Raw genomic sequence first — 21,512 nt, 5'->3', positions numbered from 1 at the left:
ACAAAAAAGGGGGAAACACTTTCTACCAACTCATTTTATGAAGTTAGCATAATCTTAGTACTGAAACTTGACATGGGCAGTACAAGAAAGGTCAACAACACACACCCGTTGGAAGTCACTTTGACAATGTATTGACAAACCAAATCTCTCATTATATAAAAATGAAAGTTAGGACTGATTTGGGTATAACTAAGTAATGTAAAATTGGTTTGAATTAGAAAATACATTAATGCCATTATACGTTAAGAGATTGAAGGAAAAAGACTTATGATTATCTCAATCAGGGCAGAAAAAGCACTCATAAACTTTGTCAGTCATGGGGGTAAAAAAGGACATTTATCAAACTAAGAATAAGAGAGAATTTCCTTAACCAGCTAAAGATTAGCTGTGAAAAATCTGTAGAAAATATCAAGCTAAATGAAAGGCTAGAAGTATTTCTTTAAAATCAGGAAGAAAACAAGGATATTTATTATCACTGGTTTTAGTCACTATCATAGTAGAAAAGAAATAAAATGAAATATGAAGATCAGAAAGGAAGAAGCAAAGAAGTAAAACACATTATTCACAGATATTGTCATTTTCCACATCAAAAACCTCCCCCAAATTGATATACCTAAAGTTAATTATATTTTAGTATGCAGCAAACTATCTGAAGAAACTGTAATTTAAGACTATAAATTCTATAGAAATAAAATAACATTAGATGTGTTTGATCTCTGTGAAGAAAATTATTAGTTTTTAAGACATTAAAGGTCACCTAAGAGATTGAGAGGCTGTGTTCATGGATAGAAGGCTCAGGAAAAAAAAAAAAAACACACACAAAGATAATCCTTCTTTATAAATTGGTTTATAAATTTGATGTAATTCATAAAGCTTTTATTATTTGGGGTTTTGCTGTCTAACCAAGAAATCTTCCCTTAGCCAAAGGTTTTCTCCTATTTTAAAAAAATTTTCTAAAAATATTGCAGCTTTTTTTACATAGAGCAAGTTAATTATAAAATCTACATAGAAGAGCAAAGGGTTAAGACGGCAAGACTCTACTAAAAGAATAAGATGAGAAACAAATTACTAGGTATGAAAACTTACTTTCAAGCTATGGTGATTAATAGTGTGGTTTGAGTCCAGAGTTAGAACACTGGAATGGAATAGAGATTCTGGAAACAGACCTACAAACCCCCTGTATGGAAACTTGATTTAGGATAGAAATTGGCATTCAGGTAAGTGAGAGAGGAAGGACTTTTCACTGAAGGATTCCTGGTACAATTGCCAGATGGCAAAAATAAAATTACATCTTTATCTACCACAATTCACACATAAAAATAATTTCCAGGTAATTAAATATTAAAATGTGAAGAATAAAATTTTTAAAACCATTAGGAGAAATAGATATATATATAAACAAATGTATATTATATATATATAATTTTATGACTTTGGAGTAGGTAGGAGCTTCTCAAAATATGAAAAGTACAAACTAAATTAGGAGATTGATGAGTTTGTCTACTTTAACACTTTTGGTCACTTAAAAACACTATTAGGTGAAAAGATAAGTTTTAAACTGAAAAAAAAATTTGCAACACATAAAGCATTAGTATAATTTAATTTTTTAAATTTAATTTAATTATAATTAAAAATAATTAATAAAAAGCATAACATTTAAAATAAATTCTATAGATCCACAAGACGAGCATAAGACAAACATACAATAGAAAAAGAGCAAGTGTGTCCTTCACTGGACGTTGCTGTTGATGTCAGGGAATGACTCACTTAAAGTCATACTCTCTTCAGTGGGGCAGCCAGCAACCAATGACTGGTTGATTCGAGAACACAAAAGCTTGATTCCCTTCCTACAATTTGATGTAACTCTGAGTAACCATCCAAGCTCAAAGGTAGATTAAATAGATTTACTGAGATGTCAGTTGCAGCCTCATTTGTAGATCAGCTTCTCCTTTTACCCAACCCTTTATCAAGTGCAAGGCATGATGTTTTGCAATTTGTAAAATCATTGCATATTAGCCACTATACTACATTAATGTATAGCTATGAACACTACTGGCACCCCACTCCAGTACTCTTGCCTGGAAAATCCCATGGACAGAGGAGCCTGGTAGGCTGCAGTCCATAGGGTCGCTAAGAGTCAGACATGACGAGCGACTTCCCTTTCACTTTTCATTTTCATGCACTGGAGAAGGAAATGGCAACCCACTCCAGTGTTCTTGCCTGGAGAATCCCAGGGGCGGGGGAGCCTGATGGGCTGCCGTCTATGGGGTCACACAGAGTTGGACACGACTGAAGCGACTTAGCAGCAGCAGCAGCGTGAACACTACTTGGAGAAGGAAATGGCAACCCACTCCAGTACTCTTGCCTGGAAAATCCCATGGATGGAGAAGCATGGTGGGCTATAGTCCATGGGGTCACAAAGAGTCAGACACGACTGAACGACTTTGCTTTACATTTTTTACTTTTTATGAACACTACTACTATGTTTTCCATCTTTACTTTTGAAGGATAGAGGATTTGCTGGATACAGAGTTCTTGAATAATTTCTTTTTTCTGGAGCACTTGAATATGTAATTCCAATATCTTTTTGTTACTTCCATCATTTATGATAAAATGTCAGTTGTCCATTGTATTATTGTTCCCTGTATGCAATATATCATTTTGCCTTGCCGCTTTCAAGATTTTCTTTTTGTCTTTGGCTTTCAGCAATATGACTATAAAGTGTCTAGGTATGACTTGCTTCATAATTGTCTTTGGCATTTGTTGAGCTTCTTGGGTCTGTAAGTTAATGTTTTTCACTAAATTTGGGAGGATTCCTACCATTTTTTTCAAATAGTTTTTCCTACTCTTTTTTCCTCTTTCTTCTCATTCAGGGCCTTCGGTTGCATGAAGTGAAAGTGAAAGTCGCTCAGTCCTGTCTGACTGTTTGTGACCCCATGGACCATACAGTCCATGGAGTTCTCCAGGCCAGAATACTGGAGTGGGTAGCCTTTCCCATCTTCAGGGGATCTTCCCAACCCAAGGATCAAACCCAGGTTTCCCGCATTGCAGGCGGATTCTTTACCATCTGAGCCACAAGGGAAGCCCAAGAATACTGGAGTGGGTAGCCTATCCCTTCTCCAGCGTATCTTACCATCCCAGGAATCAAACCAGGGTCTCCTGCATTGCAGGTGGAGTCTTTACCAACTGAGCTATTGGGGAAGCCCATTTTGGTTGCATATATGGAATATTTAATATTGTCTTACAGCTCTCTTGGGTTGTTTTTTTACTCACTTTAGTCTTTCTCTCTTTGTTCTTTGAGTTGGGAGATTTCTAGAGATCAGTCTTCAAGTTCATTGCTTCCTTCCTCTGCCATCTAAAGTTGCTGTTGAGCTCATCCTGTGAACTTTTAATTTAGTTACAGTATCTTTCAAATCTAGACTTTCTATTTGGTTCTTTTTTTGTGTTTTCCTTTCTCTGATGTTCACTCATTTTTAGCTTATTTATCTTTATTTTTTTTAATTTTATTTTATTTTTAAACTTTACATAATTGTATTAGTTTTGCCAAATATCAAAATGAATCCATCACAGGTATACATGTGCTCCCCTATTTATCTTTAATTGAACATCTTTATTTATCTATTTGAACATGTGTATGTCTGTTTTTAAGTCTTTGCTAAATCCAGCTTCTATATCCTTCACAATAAATTTCTGCTTCTGAATACAGGTCATAGTTTCCTGTTTCTTTTCATGTTTAATAACTTTTGGTTGAAAATTGGACATTGTAGATAATATATGGTAAGCAACTCCAGATTCTGTTCTTCAGAGGATCTTTGATCTTTTTTAATTGGTCCACTATTTACATTTAGATTCAAAGTGTGTAATCTGTTTCCCCTGTGGTGTGCAGATGCTGATATTTATGACAAAAAGATTATAGAAAATTCAATGCGATCAGGCAAAGATTCCAGCACACTGACTGACTGGTATCATGTTGCTGAACATCCTTGGAAACGTTCACTATAGTGAGAAGTTTACACCATAAACAGAACTTTGAGGAGATTATTAGGTTATTTAAGAAAGATAACTTTTAAAGAGTTGGAAATAATTAATTTTAAAAGTGCTACTATCTTTTTGAAAACCAAATTGTCATTTAGGTGATTATTTTTCAGCTTTAAGATGGGTTACATTTCAATATTGGAAGAAACTGTGTAACATTTGTGGTTTGTGTGCTGTATTAGAGTTGGTGGAACATATACTTTTTTAAGTAAAATATCTCCATTTTCAGGGAGGATTAAGCACCAGGAATGAAATGTGTCTCTCATACCTTCTTTATTACCCAAGAATTAATCTTACTCGATGTGCAAGTATCCCAGACATCATGGAGCAACTTCAGTTCATTGGTGTTAAGGAGATCTACAGGCCAGTCACGTAAGTAGTAAATGGATTTCATGATGGGGTACGGGTGGGCTTTATTTTCATTTTAGATTCATCACCATGTTATGGGATTCCTTTATGTGCTGTTCTATTTGATTATTTTCAGCTGAGGCGTCCAGGTGACCATCTTGTTTGATATGTCCAAGGTCTTTCAGACTACTCATAGGTTCTCTAGTTTTCTAGGAAGACCTGAAGGATTCAGCATGTAATTATATTCATGGGTCCATGGGGTCGCACAGAGTTGGACATAACTGAGCGACTTCACTTTCACTTTCAACACATATTATAGTGAGACTATAAAAAATGAACCAAAGGAAAAAATACATGAGGCAAAATCCACAGGAAACCAGGTACAAGTTTCCAAGGCAAGCTTTCAAGAAACCCCTTCCAGTGGAGTCTCACAGAATGTGCTTAATTCTACCAGCAGCAAATTATGACAACACAGATGAAGTGTTGTCAATTGGAGAAGCTCATTAGAGACTCAGAATTCAGAGTTTTTATTGGGGGCTGGTCACATAGGTGCTTTCTGCTTGGAAAATACCAAAATTCCAGACTCCCAGAAGGAAAGCAAGTATTCAACATAAGCAGCATCATTTATACAGACAGTCTAGGTATGGTAAATTATGCTTATCATTTAGAGAAAGTTCTATGTTAGTAGAGAAAATTGTTTGCTATTTAAGTTCCCTGATGTCAGCCTTCCAAGCAGGTGTTCCTAGGATGTCAGTCTCAGGCTTGCTGTGTTAATTCTTTCTTCACAGTTGTATATGATAGGAATGACTTATGGCAAAATAATAAACAAGATAAATATTATTCTTGCTCCCTTGAGATTGTATATTAGAGAGGGTAAGAAGTAATAAGCAAATATACATATAAGATTTCAGATATTGAAAGATGTTATGAAAATAATTGAGACAATGAAGGAAGTGTGTTGTTGTTCTCAGCTGGGTGGTTAGAGCTTATCTGGGGAGCTGTCTTAGTCCCTTTTGTTTTAACTACCACAGATAGGGTAGCTTATAAACAATAGAAATTTGTCTCTCACTGTTCTGGAGGTTGAGAAGTCCAAGATCAAGGTTCTGGCAGATTCAGTGCCTGCTGAGGACCCAGCCAGCCATCTTTTCACAGTGATCTCCCGTGGCAGAAAGCTCAGGGGAGCTTTCTCAAGCTGCTTCTATAAGGACACTAATCCCATTTATGAGGACAGACTGTTCCAAAAGACCCACCTCCTAATAACATCACCTTGGGTGTTAGGATTTCAACAGTGAGTTTGTGGGGCGGGGCGGGGACACAAATATTGTCTATATCAGAAGGTGATGTTTGAACAGAGACCTAAGTGTTGAGGAGCCAGTCATGGAAAGATCTGCAAGTATACTCTGCAGAGAGAATGAGGCCAGCATGTTCAAAGAACAGCAAGAAGGTGAGTTTGGCTGAAGCAGAGGGAGATATGGTGGGCAATAAGTGGGAGGTCTAAGAGCGAGGGGGACCAGACAGTGTAGGACTTTATAGGCAACAGAAGGACTCTGGATTTTAAATGCAAAGAGAAGCTCTTACAGGGTATGGTGCATGTGTGCTAGTTGTTTGGTCGTGTCCAACTCTGCAACCTCATGGACTGTAGCCCACCAGGCTTTTCTATCCATGGAATTTTCCAGACAAGAGTACTGGAGTGGGTTGCCATTTCCTACTCCAGGGAATCTCCCCAACCCAGGGACTGAATCTGAATCTCTTTTGTCTCCTACATTGGCAGGCAGATTCTTTACCTTTGTACCACCTGGGAAGCCTTCTTATAGGATCAGTTCAGTTGCTCAGTCATGTCCAGCTCTTTGCGACCCCATGCACAGCAGCATGCCAGGCTTTCCTGTTCATCACCAACTCCTGGAGCTTGCTCAAACTCATGTCCATCAAGTCAGTGATACCATCCAACCATCTCATCCTCTGTCATCCCCTTCTCCTCCTGCCTTCAATCTCTCCCAGCATCAGGGTCTTTTCCAATGAGTCAGTTCTTTGCTTCAAGTGGCCAAAGTATTGGAGCTTCAGCTTCAGCATCAGTCCTTCCAATGAATATTCAGGACTGATTTCCTTTTGGATCAACTGGTTTGATCTCCTTTCAGTGCAAGGGACTCTTAAGAGTCCTATTATAGGAAATAGATATTCAAAATGTTAATTTAGCCACTATGTTGAGAAAAGACTCTAGGAGGGCAAGATTAGAAATAATATAATCAACCAGGAGATTTGTGATTGTCCAGTTGAAAGGTGAGAGTGACTTAGACCAGGATGGTGCCAGTAAAATTGGTGAGAAATGGTTCCAATCAGATTACCTTTTGAAGGTAGCCCTCACTGGACTTGTTGATTAACTGCATCTCTGGGAGATGGTGAGGGAAAGAGAAGAGTAAAGGAAAAATAACGATGTCCTAATGGTACAGGGAAACATGTTTGAAAAAGAAATTGAGAATTATTATTATTAATATTAAGTTTGATATAGAAAAAAAGGATTTTATCCATTATTAAGCAGTACCACAAAGAAGAATTAGGATGGCTGGTAGAAAGTTTGAAGTGTAGATTTTATTTTTATACAAGGAAGAATTTTCTAATGATTAGGATTTTTCTAAATCAGTCAATTACAAAAGGACTGATGTAATTAGGCAAAAGTGACACACAGGTTTTTGAGGGGGTGTATTTAAGGAAAGATTAAATAAACACTTAATGAGGACGTGGTGAAAACATAGATCTGAAGGAGAATATAATTATGGCCTACTTTTTGTTCCAAAATTGTATAGGGATTATAAATTAGAAACTGCAAACACTCTTCTTTTTAAATTAAACCCACTATTCATAGATATGTTCTACTGAGTTCCTATTCAGTCAGCCCAATGACCACCATATCAGAGGTCTGTATCTGCTAAAATACAAATAACAAAATGCTGATATAAATTAGGTTGTAGCTTCTGAAGTGTTTTCACATACGTAATTTCAGTTAATTTATTTTCACACAGTTTTATTAGGTAGAGCAGTATTTGCAGTCCCAGTTCAGAGAAGGAAAAATGGAAACTAAAGATTAAGAATCTGTTCAGCTTCATAGATTACATAATCAATGGGGAAGGTGGGGTTTGTATTGTCATTGCTATATATGTGCCTTTTTGTTCACAGTGACTACATTGCGAACAAATAAAATGTCAATAAAACGACACATAAAATGTCACTCTAGAAGCACTAGGAAGTAGTCTTCTTTTTAAAATATCAAGATTGCGTGTTTCTTGCATGGATGTTTAGTCACTTCAGTCACATCTGACCCTTTGGTACCCTATGGACTGTAGGCCACCAAGCTCATTTGTCCATTGGATTTTCCAGGCAATAACACTGGAGTGGGTAGCCATTTACTTCTCCAAGGTATCTTCGGGACCCAGGGATCGAACCCAGGTCTCCTGCATTGCAGGCATTCTTTACCATCTGAGCCACCAGGGAAGTCCATAGTGCTTCTTACTAAGACTTAAACAGTCTTCCCTGATGGCTCAGACTGTTCAGGAGTCCAGCTGCAATGTGGGAGACCTGGGTTCGATCCCTGGGTTGGGAAAATCCCCTGGAGGAGGGCATGGCAACCGACTTCAGTATTCTTGCTTGGAGAATCCCATGGACAGAGGAGCTTGGCAGGCTGCAGTCCATGGGGTCGCAAAGAGTTGGACATGACTGAGCAGAGCACAGCAAGACTTAAATAGCTTTGTTTTTTTCCCTTCAGAATATTTTTAATGTATTGACTAGACACTCCCTAATCAAGAGAACGTTGGAGAGAATGTTAGGTGAACATTCAAAGCTGTGTATTTACAAGATGAACAAACTGCATGCTATGATCCAGTTACTTTCTTTTCTGCTCAACTTGTATGAAGCCTCAAAATGCTTATCTCCTGTGTCCCAACAAGCTTTGTCAGTGTCCACTAGTTTGATCTCCTCCAGGAAATACTGAAGCTGGGATTTTCATCACTTAGACAGGGAGAATTGCTTCACAGAACAATACTAGTTTTGAGATGTCATTGCCCACATAAAAAGTTTAACTACATGTTTAAATATATTTATTCTACAAAAATATGAATGAAAAAGAACCTCTGTTATAAGTACATGTTTGGACTTTAAATCAGACTTTTAAGTTTAGTTCATCATCAGTTCAGTTCAGTCAGTTCAGTTCAGTAGCTCAGTCATGTCTGACTGTTTGCGACCCCATGAACTGCAGCACGCCAGGCCTCCCTGTCCATCACCAACTCCCGGAGTTTACCCAGACTTATGTCCATCGAGTCGGTGATGCCATCCAGCCATCTCATCCTCTCTCATCCCCTTCTCCTCCTGCCCCCGACCCCTCCCAGCATCAGGGTCTTTTCCAATGAATGCTTTGCATGAAGTGGCCAAAGTATTGGCGTTTCAGCTTTAGCATAAGGCTTTCCAATGAACACCCAGGACTAAACTCCTTTAGGATGGACTGGTTGGATCTCCTTGCAGTCCAAGGGACTCTCAACAGTCTTCTCCAACACCACAGTTCAAAAGCATCAATTCTTTGGCACTCAGCCTTCTTCACAGTCCAACTCTCACGTCCATACATGACCACTGGAAAAACCATAGCCTTGACTAGACTGGACCTTTTCTGGCAAAGTAATATCTCTGCTTTTGAATTTGCTGTCTAGGTTGGTCATAACTTTCCTTTCAAGGAGTAAGCGTCTTTTAATTTCATGGCTGCAATCACCATCTGCAGTGATTTTGGAGCCCTCCAAAATAAAGTCTGACACTGTTTCCACTGTTTCCCCATCTATTTCCCATGAAGTGATGGGACCAGATGCCATGATCTTAGTTTTCTGAATGTTAAGCTTTAAGCCAACTTTTCCACTCTCCTCTTTCACTTTCATCACACTGACATAAATATTATTAAAGGCCAAAGCAACAAGGTACTGGGAAAAAGATAGAGAAAAGGTTTTGGGTACTTTTTTTGTTTTGATTATGAAAATATTGCTAATTTGGTTTTAGGATACAGTATTGAACAGGAATATCATATAACATAAAACCTAGAATCTTCTAGTTTTGCTTTTAATGTAAGGACTATTTAGGTGCCCCATTTTATTTTAAAGATTCTGTAGCAATTTTAGGATTAGAGGATACATTGGGAGAAAAATAGAGACATGTACATCCTGTCTCAAAATTTGTGTGTTGTGGAGGGTACAGTTTTCCTCTGCCTTCTACAGATCTGGCAAGGCTTAAGGAAAAAGTAAACCTCCCAAAGATCAGATAACAGAATAGATAATGAGTTTAGATAAATTTGTATTCCCTGCTGGACAATACATCAACACTCTCCATGTGGTTCCAGTGAGGTTTATGTGATGGGAAGTTCCTGCTTCATTTGTTCTCTTTCTTAAAAAACAAAAAAATCAGGAGAGGTGTTTTTTCTATTCTCTGCAGGAGAAAAAAAAAAATCACTTTATGTTGATAAGGTGTTAAAATCACATAGGCTTATTATAGAGCATTTAGGTAATGCATAAAAAGGTTTTAAAAGAGAGGAAACAAACTATCACTCAAATTCTGTTAGAAATAAATAACACTGACATTAATTGAATTGGAGACATTTTTCTGTATGGGTATTGATGCAAAGATGAACAGATCAGGGTTGTGAAAAGTCTTGCAGTCGTGTCCAACTCTTTGCAGCCCCAAGGAATTCTCCAGGCCAGAATACTGGAGTGGGTAGCTGTTCCTTTCTCCAGTGGATCTTCCCAACCCAGGGATTGAACCCACATCTCCTGAATTGCAGGTGGATTCTTTACCAGCTTACCTACAAGGGAAACCCAGATCAGTGTTAGAAAGATTATAATTTGTGTACTGCTTTAAGCAAAAATATTAAAATTTAATTTTGTTTAAATTTATCAGAAGACCAAATTAAAATCGAATAATTGTTGAATAAATAAACGTTGTTTTTAATGAGAAGAAATAATATTATATAAAGGAGCTCTCAGATGCTGAGAAAATAGGTCATAAAAGGTATTAACATTTTTTTAAACACTGTGTTTTAGTTTTAGATCATAAAAATGAGAACATTCACACTTTCACATTTTCTCCCAACCTCCCTTTTTGTACCTCCAAATATTTATTATTTATATTAGAATTTTCGTATTCTCAAGATTTTTAATTTTCACCTTTAATTCTGAAACACAATTTCCACAATATTTATTGCAGCTTTTATAGATTCTGTGATAATCCCTAATCTTCATATGATTTCTGCATTTCTAAGGGCTTCCCTGGTGGCTCAGACAGTAAAGCGTCTGCCAGCAATGCGGGAGACCCAGATTCGATCCCTGGGTCGGGAAGATCCTCTGGAGAAGGAAATGGCAACCCACTCCAGTATTCTTGCCTGGAAAATCTCACGGATGGAACCTGGTAGGCTACAGTCCATGGGGTCGCAAAGAGTCAGACACAACTGAGTGACTTCACTTCTACTTTATTAGGTGCTTTAATTTGTCTCTTCTGTATTTTGTCCTTAGTTACTTAATCAAGAAGGGCTTCCACATGCTTTATGTCCTTTGTGTTTGGAAATTTCTGTATTTATATTGTGCAGCATTTGATTAGATATAGTAATTGGGACTTAACTTTCACTTTTCACTTTCATGCATTGGAGAAGGAAATGGCAACCCACTCCAGTGTTCTTGCCTGGAGAATCCCAGGGATGGGGGAGCCTGGTGGGCTGCCGTCTGTGGGGTCGCACAGAGTTGGACACGACTGAAGCGATTTAGCAGCAGCAGCAGCAGCAGTAATTGGGAATCATATTCCGCCCCCCGCCACCTTCCGAGATATCTTTGGATAAATGGGCTCATTCTTCCTCTACCTGTATTTGTAAGTTCACTTGAACATATTTCAGTGTTGAGTATATGAATCAAAATTTTTGGAAATACAAAGTGTTTTACATATTTACACATATAAATATTTACATATTTTCTGGAAGTATATGTATTCACTTCTTTTTTTCATTACAAGGAAATTTTCTTATGTCTACAAACTTTTTTCTAATCTATTTGGGATTTTTCTCAAGAGTTTCCCTATTATTTTTCAGAAGTGCTCTTCTCCCTCTTGCTTTTTTTTTTTTTTTAAAAAAAAACATACTTGGTGCTAAATTTGTTTTGTCTAAAATTTATTTCCTTTGGTCCATCTCCTTTTTCATCTCATTCTGTTGTTTTATCATCCTGTATTTGAGCTCTTGTTTAATCACATTCATGTTCTTATTAAATAAACATAGCATGAAACACTTGTGGAAATTCTCTCCAGTATACTTGGTTTATATCATCTTCTAGAATAGATTTGTTTGTCTCTCCCTCTCTCTTTCTTTTTGTCTTCACTGGATATTGAAATAGTTGAAATGTGATATTATTTCCTTTCACCCTAAGTTTCATGGTTGTTTGGCCATTCCTTCTTTTTGCTGAGCCAGTTCTGTTTAAAACTTCTCTTTAGTAAACATAGGTGAGGTTTTGACTACTTTCTAAGCAAATCTGAGAGTAGTTTGCTTTCTCTCCACACCACAGTTTGAGGTTTGGGTGAGATAGATAGATAGATAGATAGTTTTTTTTTTTTTTGGAGGGGTGATATATTTTATGTGGGTTTCCCCTGTGAGTCAGCTGGTAAAGAGTTTGCCTGCAATGCAGGAGACCTGGGTTCCATCCCTGGGTTGGGAAGATCCCCTGGAGAAGGAAAAGGCTACCCACTCCAGTATTCTGGCTTGGAGAAGTCCATGGACTATATAGGCTATAGGATCGCAAAGAGTCAAACATGACTGAGCAACTCTCACTTGTCCACTTGTTCATATTTTATGTACTTTCTTTTTTGTATTTTGAGGGTAAACGGCTCTGTGTGCAGAGGTGTGACTCTGTTCTCTATATCACAATACAGGGGTGATTCCTTCCTCAGATTTTATTAAAAATCTATTAGAGGATGTTTTCTAACTGGTTGGAGCTGACTGCCTTTCAGTAGAGCAATGTCCCAGGCCTTATTATATCAGTCTGCCAAATCTGTTCCATCCCAGGGATGGGTTCCATCAGCTCACAAACCTCTGCTTCTGTCAGGGAGATTCAACTGTGCTTGATCCTTCCCAACTTCATTTACTCAGAGAGCATGGAGAGGGTTAGGAGTTGTGCCTCATTAAGTCAGATTTCCTGGTTTCCTTCTTTAACAATTTGATTGGTAAAGTATAGGTTGTATCTTTTTTGTCTGTTTGTTGATACGTTTTTATTTCTTGTTTGTTATTTATTGATTTAAGTCAAATTGCTTGAAATAGAGCTTACATCCAATTAAATGCCCTTTTGTTAAGTATGGGCTTCCCAGGATGTGAGAGTTGGACTGTGAAGAAGGCTGAGCGCCGAAGAATTGATGCTTTTGAGCTGTGGTGTTGGAGAAGACTCTTGAGAGTCCCTTGGACTGCAAGGAGATCCAACCAGTCCATTCTAAAGGAGATCAGTCCTGGATGTTCTTTGGAAGAAATGATGCTAAAGCTGAAACTCCAGTACTTTGGCCACCTCATGCAAAGAGTTGACTCATTGGAAAAGATTCTGATGCTGGGAGGGAGTGGGGGCAGGAGGAGAAAGGGACGACAGAGGATGAGATGGCTGGATGGCATCACTGACTCGATGGACGTGAATCTGAGTGAACTCCGGGAGTTGGTGATGGACAGGGAGGCCTGGTGTGCTGCGATTCATGGGGTCGCAAAGAGTCGGACACGACTGAGCGACTGAACTGAACTGAACTCCCAGGTGGCTCAGTGATAAAGAACTCACCTGCCAACACAAGAGATGCAGGAGACATGGGTTCAATCCCTGGGTCGCAAAGATCCTCTAGAGGAGGAAATGGCAACCCACTCCAGTATGCTTGCCTGGGAAATCCCATGGACAGAGGAGCCTGGTGGGATACAGTTCCTAGAGTTGCAAAAGAGTCGGACAAGACTGAGCAACTGAGCACACACGTGTGCTAAGTATGCTGTTAGAAAGTTCTCTGATGTGTTCCCCTGTTTAACCACATCACAGATGAGCTCTAGGGCATTTTCATCACCACTAAGACTTCTGTCACACCTCTGGAGACACCCACCTCCACACAAAGCCCCAGGAAAGCATGAATCTGCTTTATGTCACTATTAGATTGATCTTTTCTAGATTTTATGAACATAGGATCATATGGTATATACTCTTTTGTGCCTGGCTTCTTTCACTCAGAATGTTTTTGAGATTCGTCTATACTGAAAGTCATCTATACATATATATGCATGTATAAATTTGTGTGTATGTATGTGTATCACCAATCCATTCCTTTTTATTGCTGAGTAGTATTCCCCAGTGTGTATATACCTAAAATTCCATTTATCTGTTCACCAGTTGAAAGACATTTGGATTGTTTCCAGTTTGTGGCAATGATGAAGCAAGCTGCTATAAACATTATTGTATTCATCTTTGTATGGACATACGTTTTCAATGTCTGCTTTAATACCTAGGGGTGGAGTCCTTGGATTGTACACTAATTCTGTGTTTACTGCACTGAGACTCAAATGTTCTCCCAAATAATGTACCTTTCTACATTCTCACTGGTAATCTGTAAGATTTCCCATTACTTAGCAATCTTACCAGTGTTCTCTGAATTTTCTGTATTTTGAATTTCATCTATTTTAATGTGTATGCAGTGGTATCTTACTGTAGTTTTATTTTCCATTTCCCCTGTGACAAATGATATTGAGCCTCTTTTCACGTGCTGATTAGTCATTTATATATGTTCCTTTTTAATTGTTCAAATTCTTGTCCATTTAACTGAGTTACTTTTTTATTATTGATTTATAAGAGTTCTTTATAATTTTAAAGAGTTCTTTATACTTTAGATATAAATTCTTTGTCAGGAGTATGTTTGTAAATAGTTTTTATTCTGGTCTGTGGCTTGATTTTAATTTTTTAGCTGTATTTTTCTGAAGTCCATTTTATTATTTTTGGTTTGTTTTGTGTTTTTGATATCCCATGTAAGAAACTGTTGCCTGCCTAAGGTTGTGAAGATTTTCTCTCTCTCTCTCTTTTTTTTTCCCTTAAAAGCTTTATAGTTTTAGCGTTAGGTTGAAGATCCATTTTGAATAATTTTCTGTTTGTTGAATTTTCTGAGGTTCATTGTATTTCATACAGACATCAAGTTGTACAAGAACTGTTTGATGAAAAAAGCTACTTTTTTCCTATATAATTACCCTGAAATGTTTGTTGCAAATTATTTCACCATATATTGACAATTTCTAGACTCTGAGTTCTGTTCATTGTGGTACATGTTTAGTTTTACTATAATACCACACAATTATTATTATAGTTTTATAGTAAATCTTGAAATGAATGTGTAAATCCCCAAACTTTGCCATTTTTTAAAAATTATTTTGGATAGTCTATTTCATTTCTGTACATTTTTAAATCGAGTAGCCAATAAAATTATGCTCATAAAGGAAAATTACTCATCAGTATTAAATCCTTTATTTTTATCAACTAAAGTGATATATAAATAGTACTCTTCAATATATATGTGGATCTGGGTATTTAGACACTGCCCAGATGTGCAGAAATGTAATGGTTTTACTTTCTAGAACATTCCTAAATTTTTAATAACTAAGTCCCAGTCCCAGTGAGAACAGAACTTGCTACTTGAACATTATCTGTTTCTGGTTTAGATTGTAGTCTTTTAAGGAAAAATACTTAGGATAAATATTTACTTTTTCAGGATTACTCCTCATTCTGTCTTTTCCTTCTCTTCTCTCCAGTGGTAATCAGCAAGTGTGGTGTAGGACAGGCTGGAAGGTTAGGAAGTTTGTTGGTATGACGTTATAAAGTAGGAGCCTGAACAAATTTAGTAGGAAGGGAAAGGAGACAATAAAAATTGGAGAAGATGCCAGGTTAGGGAGGTTGTGACACTCTCCCCACCCAGCCTGTCCTGCTGGCTCCAACATAAGGTTCATTGGGCTTGCCCTTTTAAAAATCCTTTTCTACATACTTATAATAAGTAAAAAAAATGTGTTTACACCTCTTCTGTAACTTGATACTGTGAAATCTCAAACGGATGCTAATTTGTTCTAGCGGTAAAACTTTTTTAAGATTTCATCTATGTAATATACAATACATTAGTGGTAAAAAAAAAAACAAAACAAACAAAAAACCCCACCAGCCAACCCAGGAGACATTAGAGACTGGGTTCGATCTCTAAGTCAGGAAGATCCCCTGGAGGAGGGCATGGCAACCCACTCCAGTATTCTTGCCTGGAGAATCCCATGGACAAAGGAGCCTGGTGGGCTACAGTCCATGGGGCCACAAAGAGAAGACACGACTGAAGTGACTCAGCACACACGCGTTCACCCTTACTAGCAAACTGCAGAAAACTTAGGGAGTTAGCAGAGAGTCCAGTGCCCCCTTGTGGTGGTTTAGGAGATTACAGGCTGATGCTCTCCCGCGCACCCCCAGCATTTTCCTGGTTATAAAAAGTAGATTTTTCCTTTTTTCAAAACAAATACCTTATTTCCTTGAAAAGTAAATTTGCTTTTTAATGTTTGATTTAAATTTACTTTATGGGAGGCTGTAGTTGCTTCAGTTGTGTCTCTTTGTGACCCCATGAACTGTAGCCCACCAGGCTCCTCTGTCCATGGAATTTCCCAGGCAAGAATGCTGGAGTGGGTTGTCATTTCCTTCTCCAGGGGATCTTCCCCGTCCAGGGATGGAACTCACATCTCCTGCATTGGCAGGCGAGTTCTTTACCACTAGGACCTAGCTTTTAGTATATTTTAAATAACATGGTATGTAAATATAATGGGCCCCTTTCAAGTTAAATTTTTACTTTAAACAAGTTTTTACATGTACAAATTTTATTTTGTACTAATTCTGGATTGTACCTCTATAAGTCTCCACAGAGTATTTAATTTACACTGTTATCAATTTTAGGTCATTGCTAGATCTGTTTGCTGCAGTGTGATGGCATTTGCTCATTCTTTTTTTTTTTTTTTTTACATGTAGCAAATCAACTTTTATTGATAGTATATATACTTCTATATGTACATAATAAAAGACCTGGAATAGAACCTGCCAAGTGATTGATAGTAGTTATATCTAGAGAATAAAAGTGAGAAGCTGGAGTGAAAGAGACCACTTACTACCTTCTACTCTTCTGTATTATATAAACTGTTAAGCAAACAGGCGCTGTGCTGTCCCATTTGAAAAAAAAAAAAAGATGGAAAGTCACACTGAACGAAAGATCACACAGTCACTAGCAGTCACAACTCTGCACAGTGCTTCCTCCAGGATCTACTTCTATGTTTACAGTTGGGGAATTCTCCCCTCATGAATTGTGTATACGCTATCTAGGACAGCAAATGGTGTAAAGTAAAACTACCTGAGAGAGTAGGCAAAAACTTTCCAAGGAAAATCAATTAAAGCATGGACAGAGGCCATGGAAGCCACCATATTTGCTCATTCTTTATGGAACTTTAAGGTCTCTGCAAAACACTGCATTTAAAACTCAACAAAGATATATTGACTTTGATTAAAGAAAAAAGGTTAAGAATAAAGAATATAAAGATCCTTGTATATAACCTATTGTATTATTCATTATCTCACATTAAAGTACAGAGGAAATGTTTTCATTTTAAACATAAAAAATTTATCTTCATAACTCTAAAAGATTAATAAAGAATGTTTAATTTAATTAAAAAGATAATATTAAATGTGCCTGATTAGGTTATGTGTGTAAGAGAGAGAGCTGATATGACATAATTAAATGAAGAAATTATGAAGATCAAATATTAAAAATGTAGATTCCTCAGCTGGAGGTTAATTCGTTGCTAACTATTGAAAATCGCTGGAACTTCCTCTTGGGGTATTAAGGGAGCCAAACACCTACCAGTTACCCGTGATAATCTCCTGGATGGTCCATAGAACAGACCATGCAAATTTTTGAACTACACTTAAACACTTTTCCTTTTTTCAAGAATCAATAATATAAAACTTATATTTCTTGGACATTTAACATATATTTTTCTTCAGCAGCAAGTAGAAGCAGAGTGTATCATCTCTAAAATATTTTTTCCTCAGTGAAATTTTAAAAACACTGGTTCAATTTTTTTTAAAAACATGTTGCTACTTAGGCAAGCAAAAACAGGGCAACCAGCAGTGGTCAGGCTTTTCCACAGTGTGGACTTGAAATTTCCATTGTTGTTCAATATCTTTTGATATTCTGCAGACTTCTTCATTATATCATTAGCATGGTAGTCTTCAGAACTGAATTCCTATCAGTTATATTGTTAACCAAAGCCAAAACAGTTATGTGAGGAATTGTGGGTCTCCAGGGAAGCTTTCTAAGTCAAAACTATTGGTCTAAAAGTAACACTCATCTGCTACTAAACTGAGAAATTTTCTTTTTAAAAATGATTTCTTATTTTATATGTATTTCTTCTAGTAACTGCTTAAGAGTTCATTAGTACTGTCAATTAGGTTATCTATGTGTGTGTAAAAATGAACTAGTATGAAGTCTGTTTTAGAATACAGTACCCCCACTCCAGTACTCTTGCCTGGAAAATCCCATGGACGGAGGAGCCTGGTAGGCTGCAGTCCATGGGGTCGCTAAGAGTCGGACACGACTGAGCCACTTTACTTTCACTTTTCACTTTCATGCATTGGAGAAGGAAATGGCAACCCACTCCAGTGTTCTTGCCTGGAGAATCAATGGGACGGGGGAGCCTGGTGGGCTGCTGTCTATGGGGTCGCACAGAGTCGGACACGACTGAAGTGACTTAGCAGCAGCACGTCCCCTACATACAAATGCATTTCCTTCTGAGAGTGTATTCATAAGTCCAATTTGTTAAGTCCAGCAAAGTTAGCCTAGGTACCCAGCTAACATAATTGTCTATATAGTACTGTACTGTAATAGGTTTATAATACTTTTCACACAAATAATATGCAGATAAAAAACAAACATAGAAAGTAAAGAAACATTTTTAATCTTACAGTACCATACCTTGAAAAGTGCAGGAGTACAGTGCAACAGCTGGCATACAGGGGTCTGTTTGCATCTTTTTGCATCTTTAAAAGCTCACATGTAGGGGACTTATGGTATTGAAAAGTAATGGAAACACAAAATGCTTTTGTTCTGAATATAACTCATTCTGGTTATTTATTTTATGTTCAGGACCTGGCCTTTCATTATCAAAAGCCCGAAGCAGTATCGAAACCTTTCTTTCATGGATGCAATGAACAAGTTTAAATGGACTAAAAAGGAAGGTCTTGCCTTCAATAAGCTTGTCCTTAGCCTGCCGGTCAACGTGAGATGTTCCAAGACAGACAATGCAGAGTGGTCGGTAAGTCCCACTTTGTTTTAATCTTCAGGGAAAACAGATACTGCATCTTACCTGAATCCACAACAGATAACATGAAAGGAAGGAACAGACAGATATCCACAAATTCAGTTGTCTTTTGTTAAGTCTGAGAATTTTTCAGTGATTACGTAGATGCCCCAAAACTCCTGATCCCACTTCCTTCAAAGAAGGAAGTTTATTGTAAAACTAAAGTTGGGATGAAAAAGGAATAAGGTGGGATGAAAGCTTCAAAATGAAATCCAACAGAGCATGTTTTATCTCTTCTTTCTCAAAGGTGTGTCTGACCCTTTCTCCACGTTCCTGGGAATCCCTAGGATTCTGACTGCCCAATGGACAACTTCAGCATCCGTTCCCCCTCTCCCACCCTTCTAACCCCTGCAGAAGTGCAGGGGCTGAGCAAGCTTGGCCGCAGTCCTGCTCTTCAATCACACACTCAGTGGCTTTGTTTCTGCTCTTTGCTTTTCAGATTCAAGGCATGACAGCATTACCTCCAGATATAGAAAGACCGTATCAAGCAGAGCCCTTGGTGTGCGGAGCTTCTTCCACTTCCCTGCGTGGAAATGTCTGTCTCGAGCTGCTCCTGAGCTTCGTGGTCCTGGGCAGCTCACTCAGCACCAGGAGCTTGTGGCCGTAACTCTGTCCTGCTCAGAGACCATGGTTTTCCGTGATCTGAGCCTGACATTTCACGTGCTGGTTAAGGACATTTATGGGGTGTGAAGGATGAGGGTGAAGACCTTGGAGACTTCCTTTCACAGGTTCCCTTCCTCCTGTCCCCTCTTCCTTCCCAGGCTTCCTGAGAGATGTCCATCAGGTTCTCATCTTTTCCTCAGAAATATCTGGTAACATGTATGAATCGTTCAGTAAAGCAAAATTGACCTTACATAACCTCTTTAAAAAATTGGACAAAGTCAAGTAGAAGTAAAAGACTTCTTTATCTCCTGTATTTCATTTTATTGAAATACTTGTTGCTATTTTACTTTTTAAAAATTTTGATTTGATTTCTATATTCCTCTTTTTAAATGTTTTTATCTTAAAGGTGTAAATGGAGGTACTCTCCATTCCAGTGTTCTTCCTCTTCACTGCTCTTTGGTGTGATTTCCCAAATGAAACAGTGGTTCCTCCTACTTTCTTGTAATATCCGGTTCTGTCCTTTTCTGTGAATTATCCATGGGCCCCTGACCTCAACACTTTCTGATGGTGCCCATTCTAGTCTGCTCATTCACTTGAGCCTGAGTTCCAAACTACCCTGAACCCATCTTTTTTTCCCCCTTCCTTGCTCAGCACTGGCCAGGTGAGTTTTTCCTTTGAGCTCTGTCACTATCCAAAAAGAAAGAGGCTATAGAAAACACAGCCGTGGTACATCACTGATTGTAGGCTGAGGAGGAAACGTAGCTGGCTGCAAACTCAGTGCTGTGAGGGGTCTTTTGTGAAGGTCCAGGACAAAGACCAGAGGGTGTGAACCAGCTGAGGAGGATGTGAGGTCCTCTCTGACCATGTTGGGTATCACACGTGTTGCATACTGGCTCGATTTGAGTCACAGTTGCTATTGTAGATTTATTTTTATATTAGTTAATGAACTAACTTTCCAGAATAAAATTGTCACCAATCCTGTCATCTTTTTTTGTTCTTTTGGTATAGATCAGCCAAATCTTGTCTTGTGTCTTTTGCTCATTGTCTTAAGCTAAGTTTGTTTGATCATATTAATAAACTAAATGAAATTAAATTTTTGTGTGATATCTTGTATACTCCTTGAGAGAAGCAAGTGGTTCAATACTGCCCGATTTGCCAGTCACATCAATTAAGAGTGTTGTATTTTTCCATTTCATTTTAAAGCCGTTTCTCCCCAGCAAACAATGTCTTAAACACAAACTATGCATGTGTGTGTGTTTAGTTGTTCAGTATGTGTGACTCTTTGCACCCTATGGACTTAGCCTGTCAGGCTTCTTTGTCCATGGGATTTTTCAGGCAAGAATACTGGAGTTGGTTGCTATTTCCTCCAGGGGATCTTCCCTGTGCAGGGATCAAACCCATGTCTCCTGCATTGCAGGTGGGATCTTTACCACTGAGCCATCTGGGAAGTCCCAACACAGACTATATTGTTTTTTAAATAAATATTGTCTTTTGGAGTTTTTCCTTCTTGATTCTTTGAATTTGTCCACTTAATGGAATGTTTGTAATACTTATGAGGAGTATTTTACTGTTAAGTTTAATTCTTTTTCATAAGTGCTATATCAGATTCTATGGTTTTCCATCCAAATATTTATATAATATGACCATCCCAAACACTCCGTATTTGAAATTTCATGTTTATTTTTAGTTCAGAATTTCTGAATCTGAGATGTCAAAGAAAAATGATTTCCTTTGGAAATTGTGTAATATTTTATTTGTTTTCATTGTTCTTGGTAAGGAAGCTGAACATACTGGCTAGAAAAGGATACACAACTTTTGGAAACTCAAATTTTTGGAGCCAGGGGAAATCTATTTTTCCAGTCAGTGTTGCTAAGAATAAAGCAGGTATTCCTCTCATAGGAATCCTCATGAATGAATATATATATATATATATATATATATATAATTTTGAAGCACTGACTCTTTGAAAATTAGGATAGGTTATCTGTTGTATTCAAATCCAGTATACTAAGGTGGTATTTTATAAGCAGAAAGTGGTCAATTGAATAGACTCATGGCAGCATCCCTTATCCCTTGGGCCAGAGGAGTGTTCCATGGAAAATAT

The 21,512-nt window shown here is 37.8% G+C and overlaps 1 protein-coding gene across 2 annotated transcripts in view; it reads left to right on the top strand.

Annotated features, from left to right (window-relative positions):
- MOXD1 (monooxygenase DBH like 1) overlaps nucleotides 1-20,501 on the top strand; it is a 97,933-nt gene extending 77,432 nt beyond the window's left edge. For both annotated transcript variants that reach the window (XM_024997008.2, XM_002690224.7), the window contains 3 exons: nucleotides 4,265-4,407; nucleotides 18,592-18,760; nucleotides 19,245-20,501. In XM_024997008.2, the coding sequence (XP_024852776.1) occupies nucleotides 4,265-4,407; nucleotides 18,592-18,760; nucleotides 19,245-19,412 (480 nt within the window). In that variant the 3' untranslated portion in view covers nucleotides 19,413-20,501. The remainder of the gene's footprint in view (nucleotides 1-4,264; nucleotides 4,408-18,591; nucleotides 18,761-19,244) is intronic.
- The last annotated feature ends 1,011 nt before the right edge of the window (nucleotides 20,502-21,512 follow it).

The sequence above is a fragment of the Bos taurus genome, chromosome 9 (assembly GCF_002263795.3).
Source record: "Bos taurus isolate L1 Dominette 01449 registration number 42190680 breed Hereford chromosome 9, ARS-UCD2.0, whole genome shotgun sequence".
Taxonomy (NCBI): Eukaryota; Metazoa; Chordata; class Mammalia; order Artiodactyla; family Bovidae; genus Bos; species Bos taurus.
Note: the sequence above shows the minus strand (reverse complement) of the source record. Positions and strands in the feature narration are given on the sequence as shown.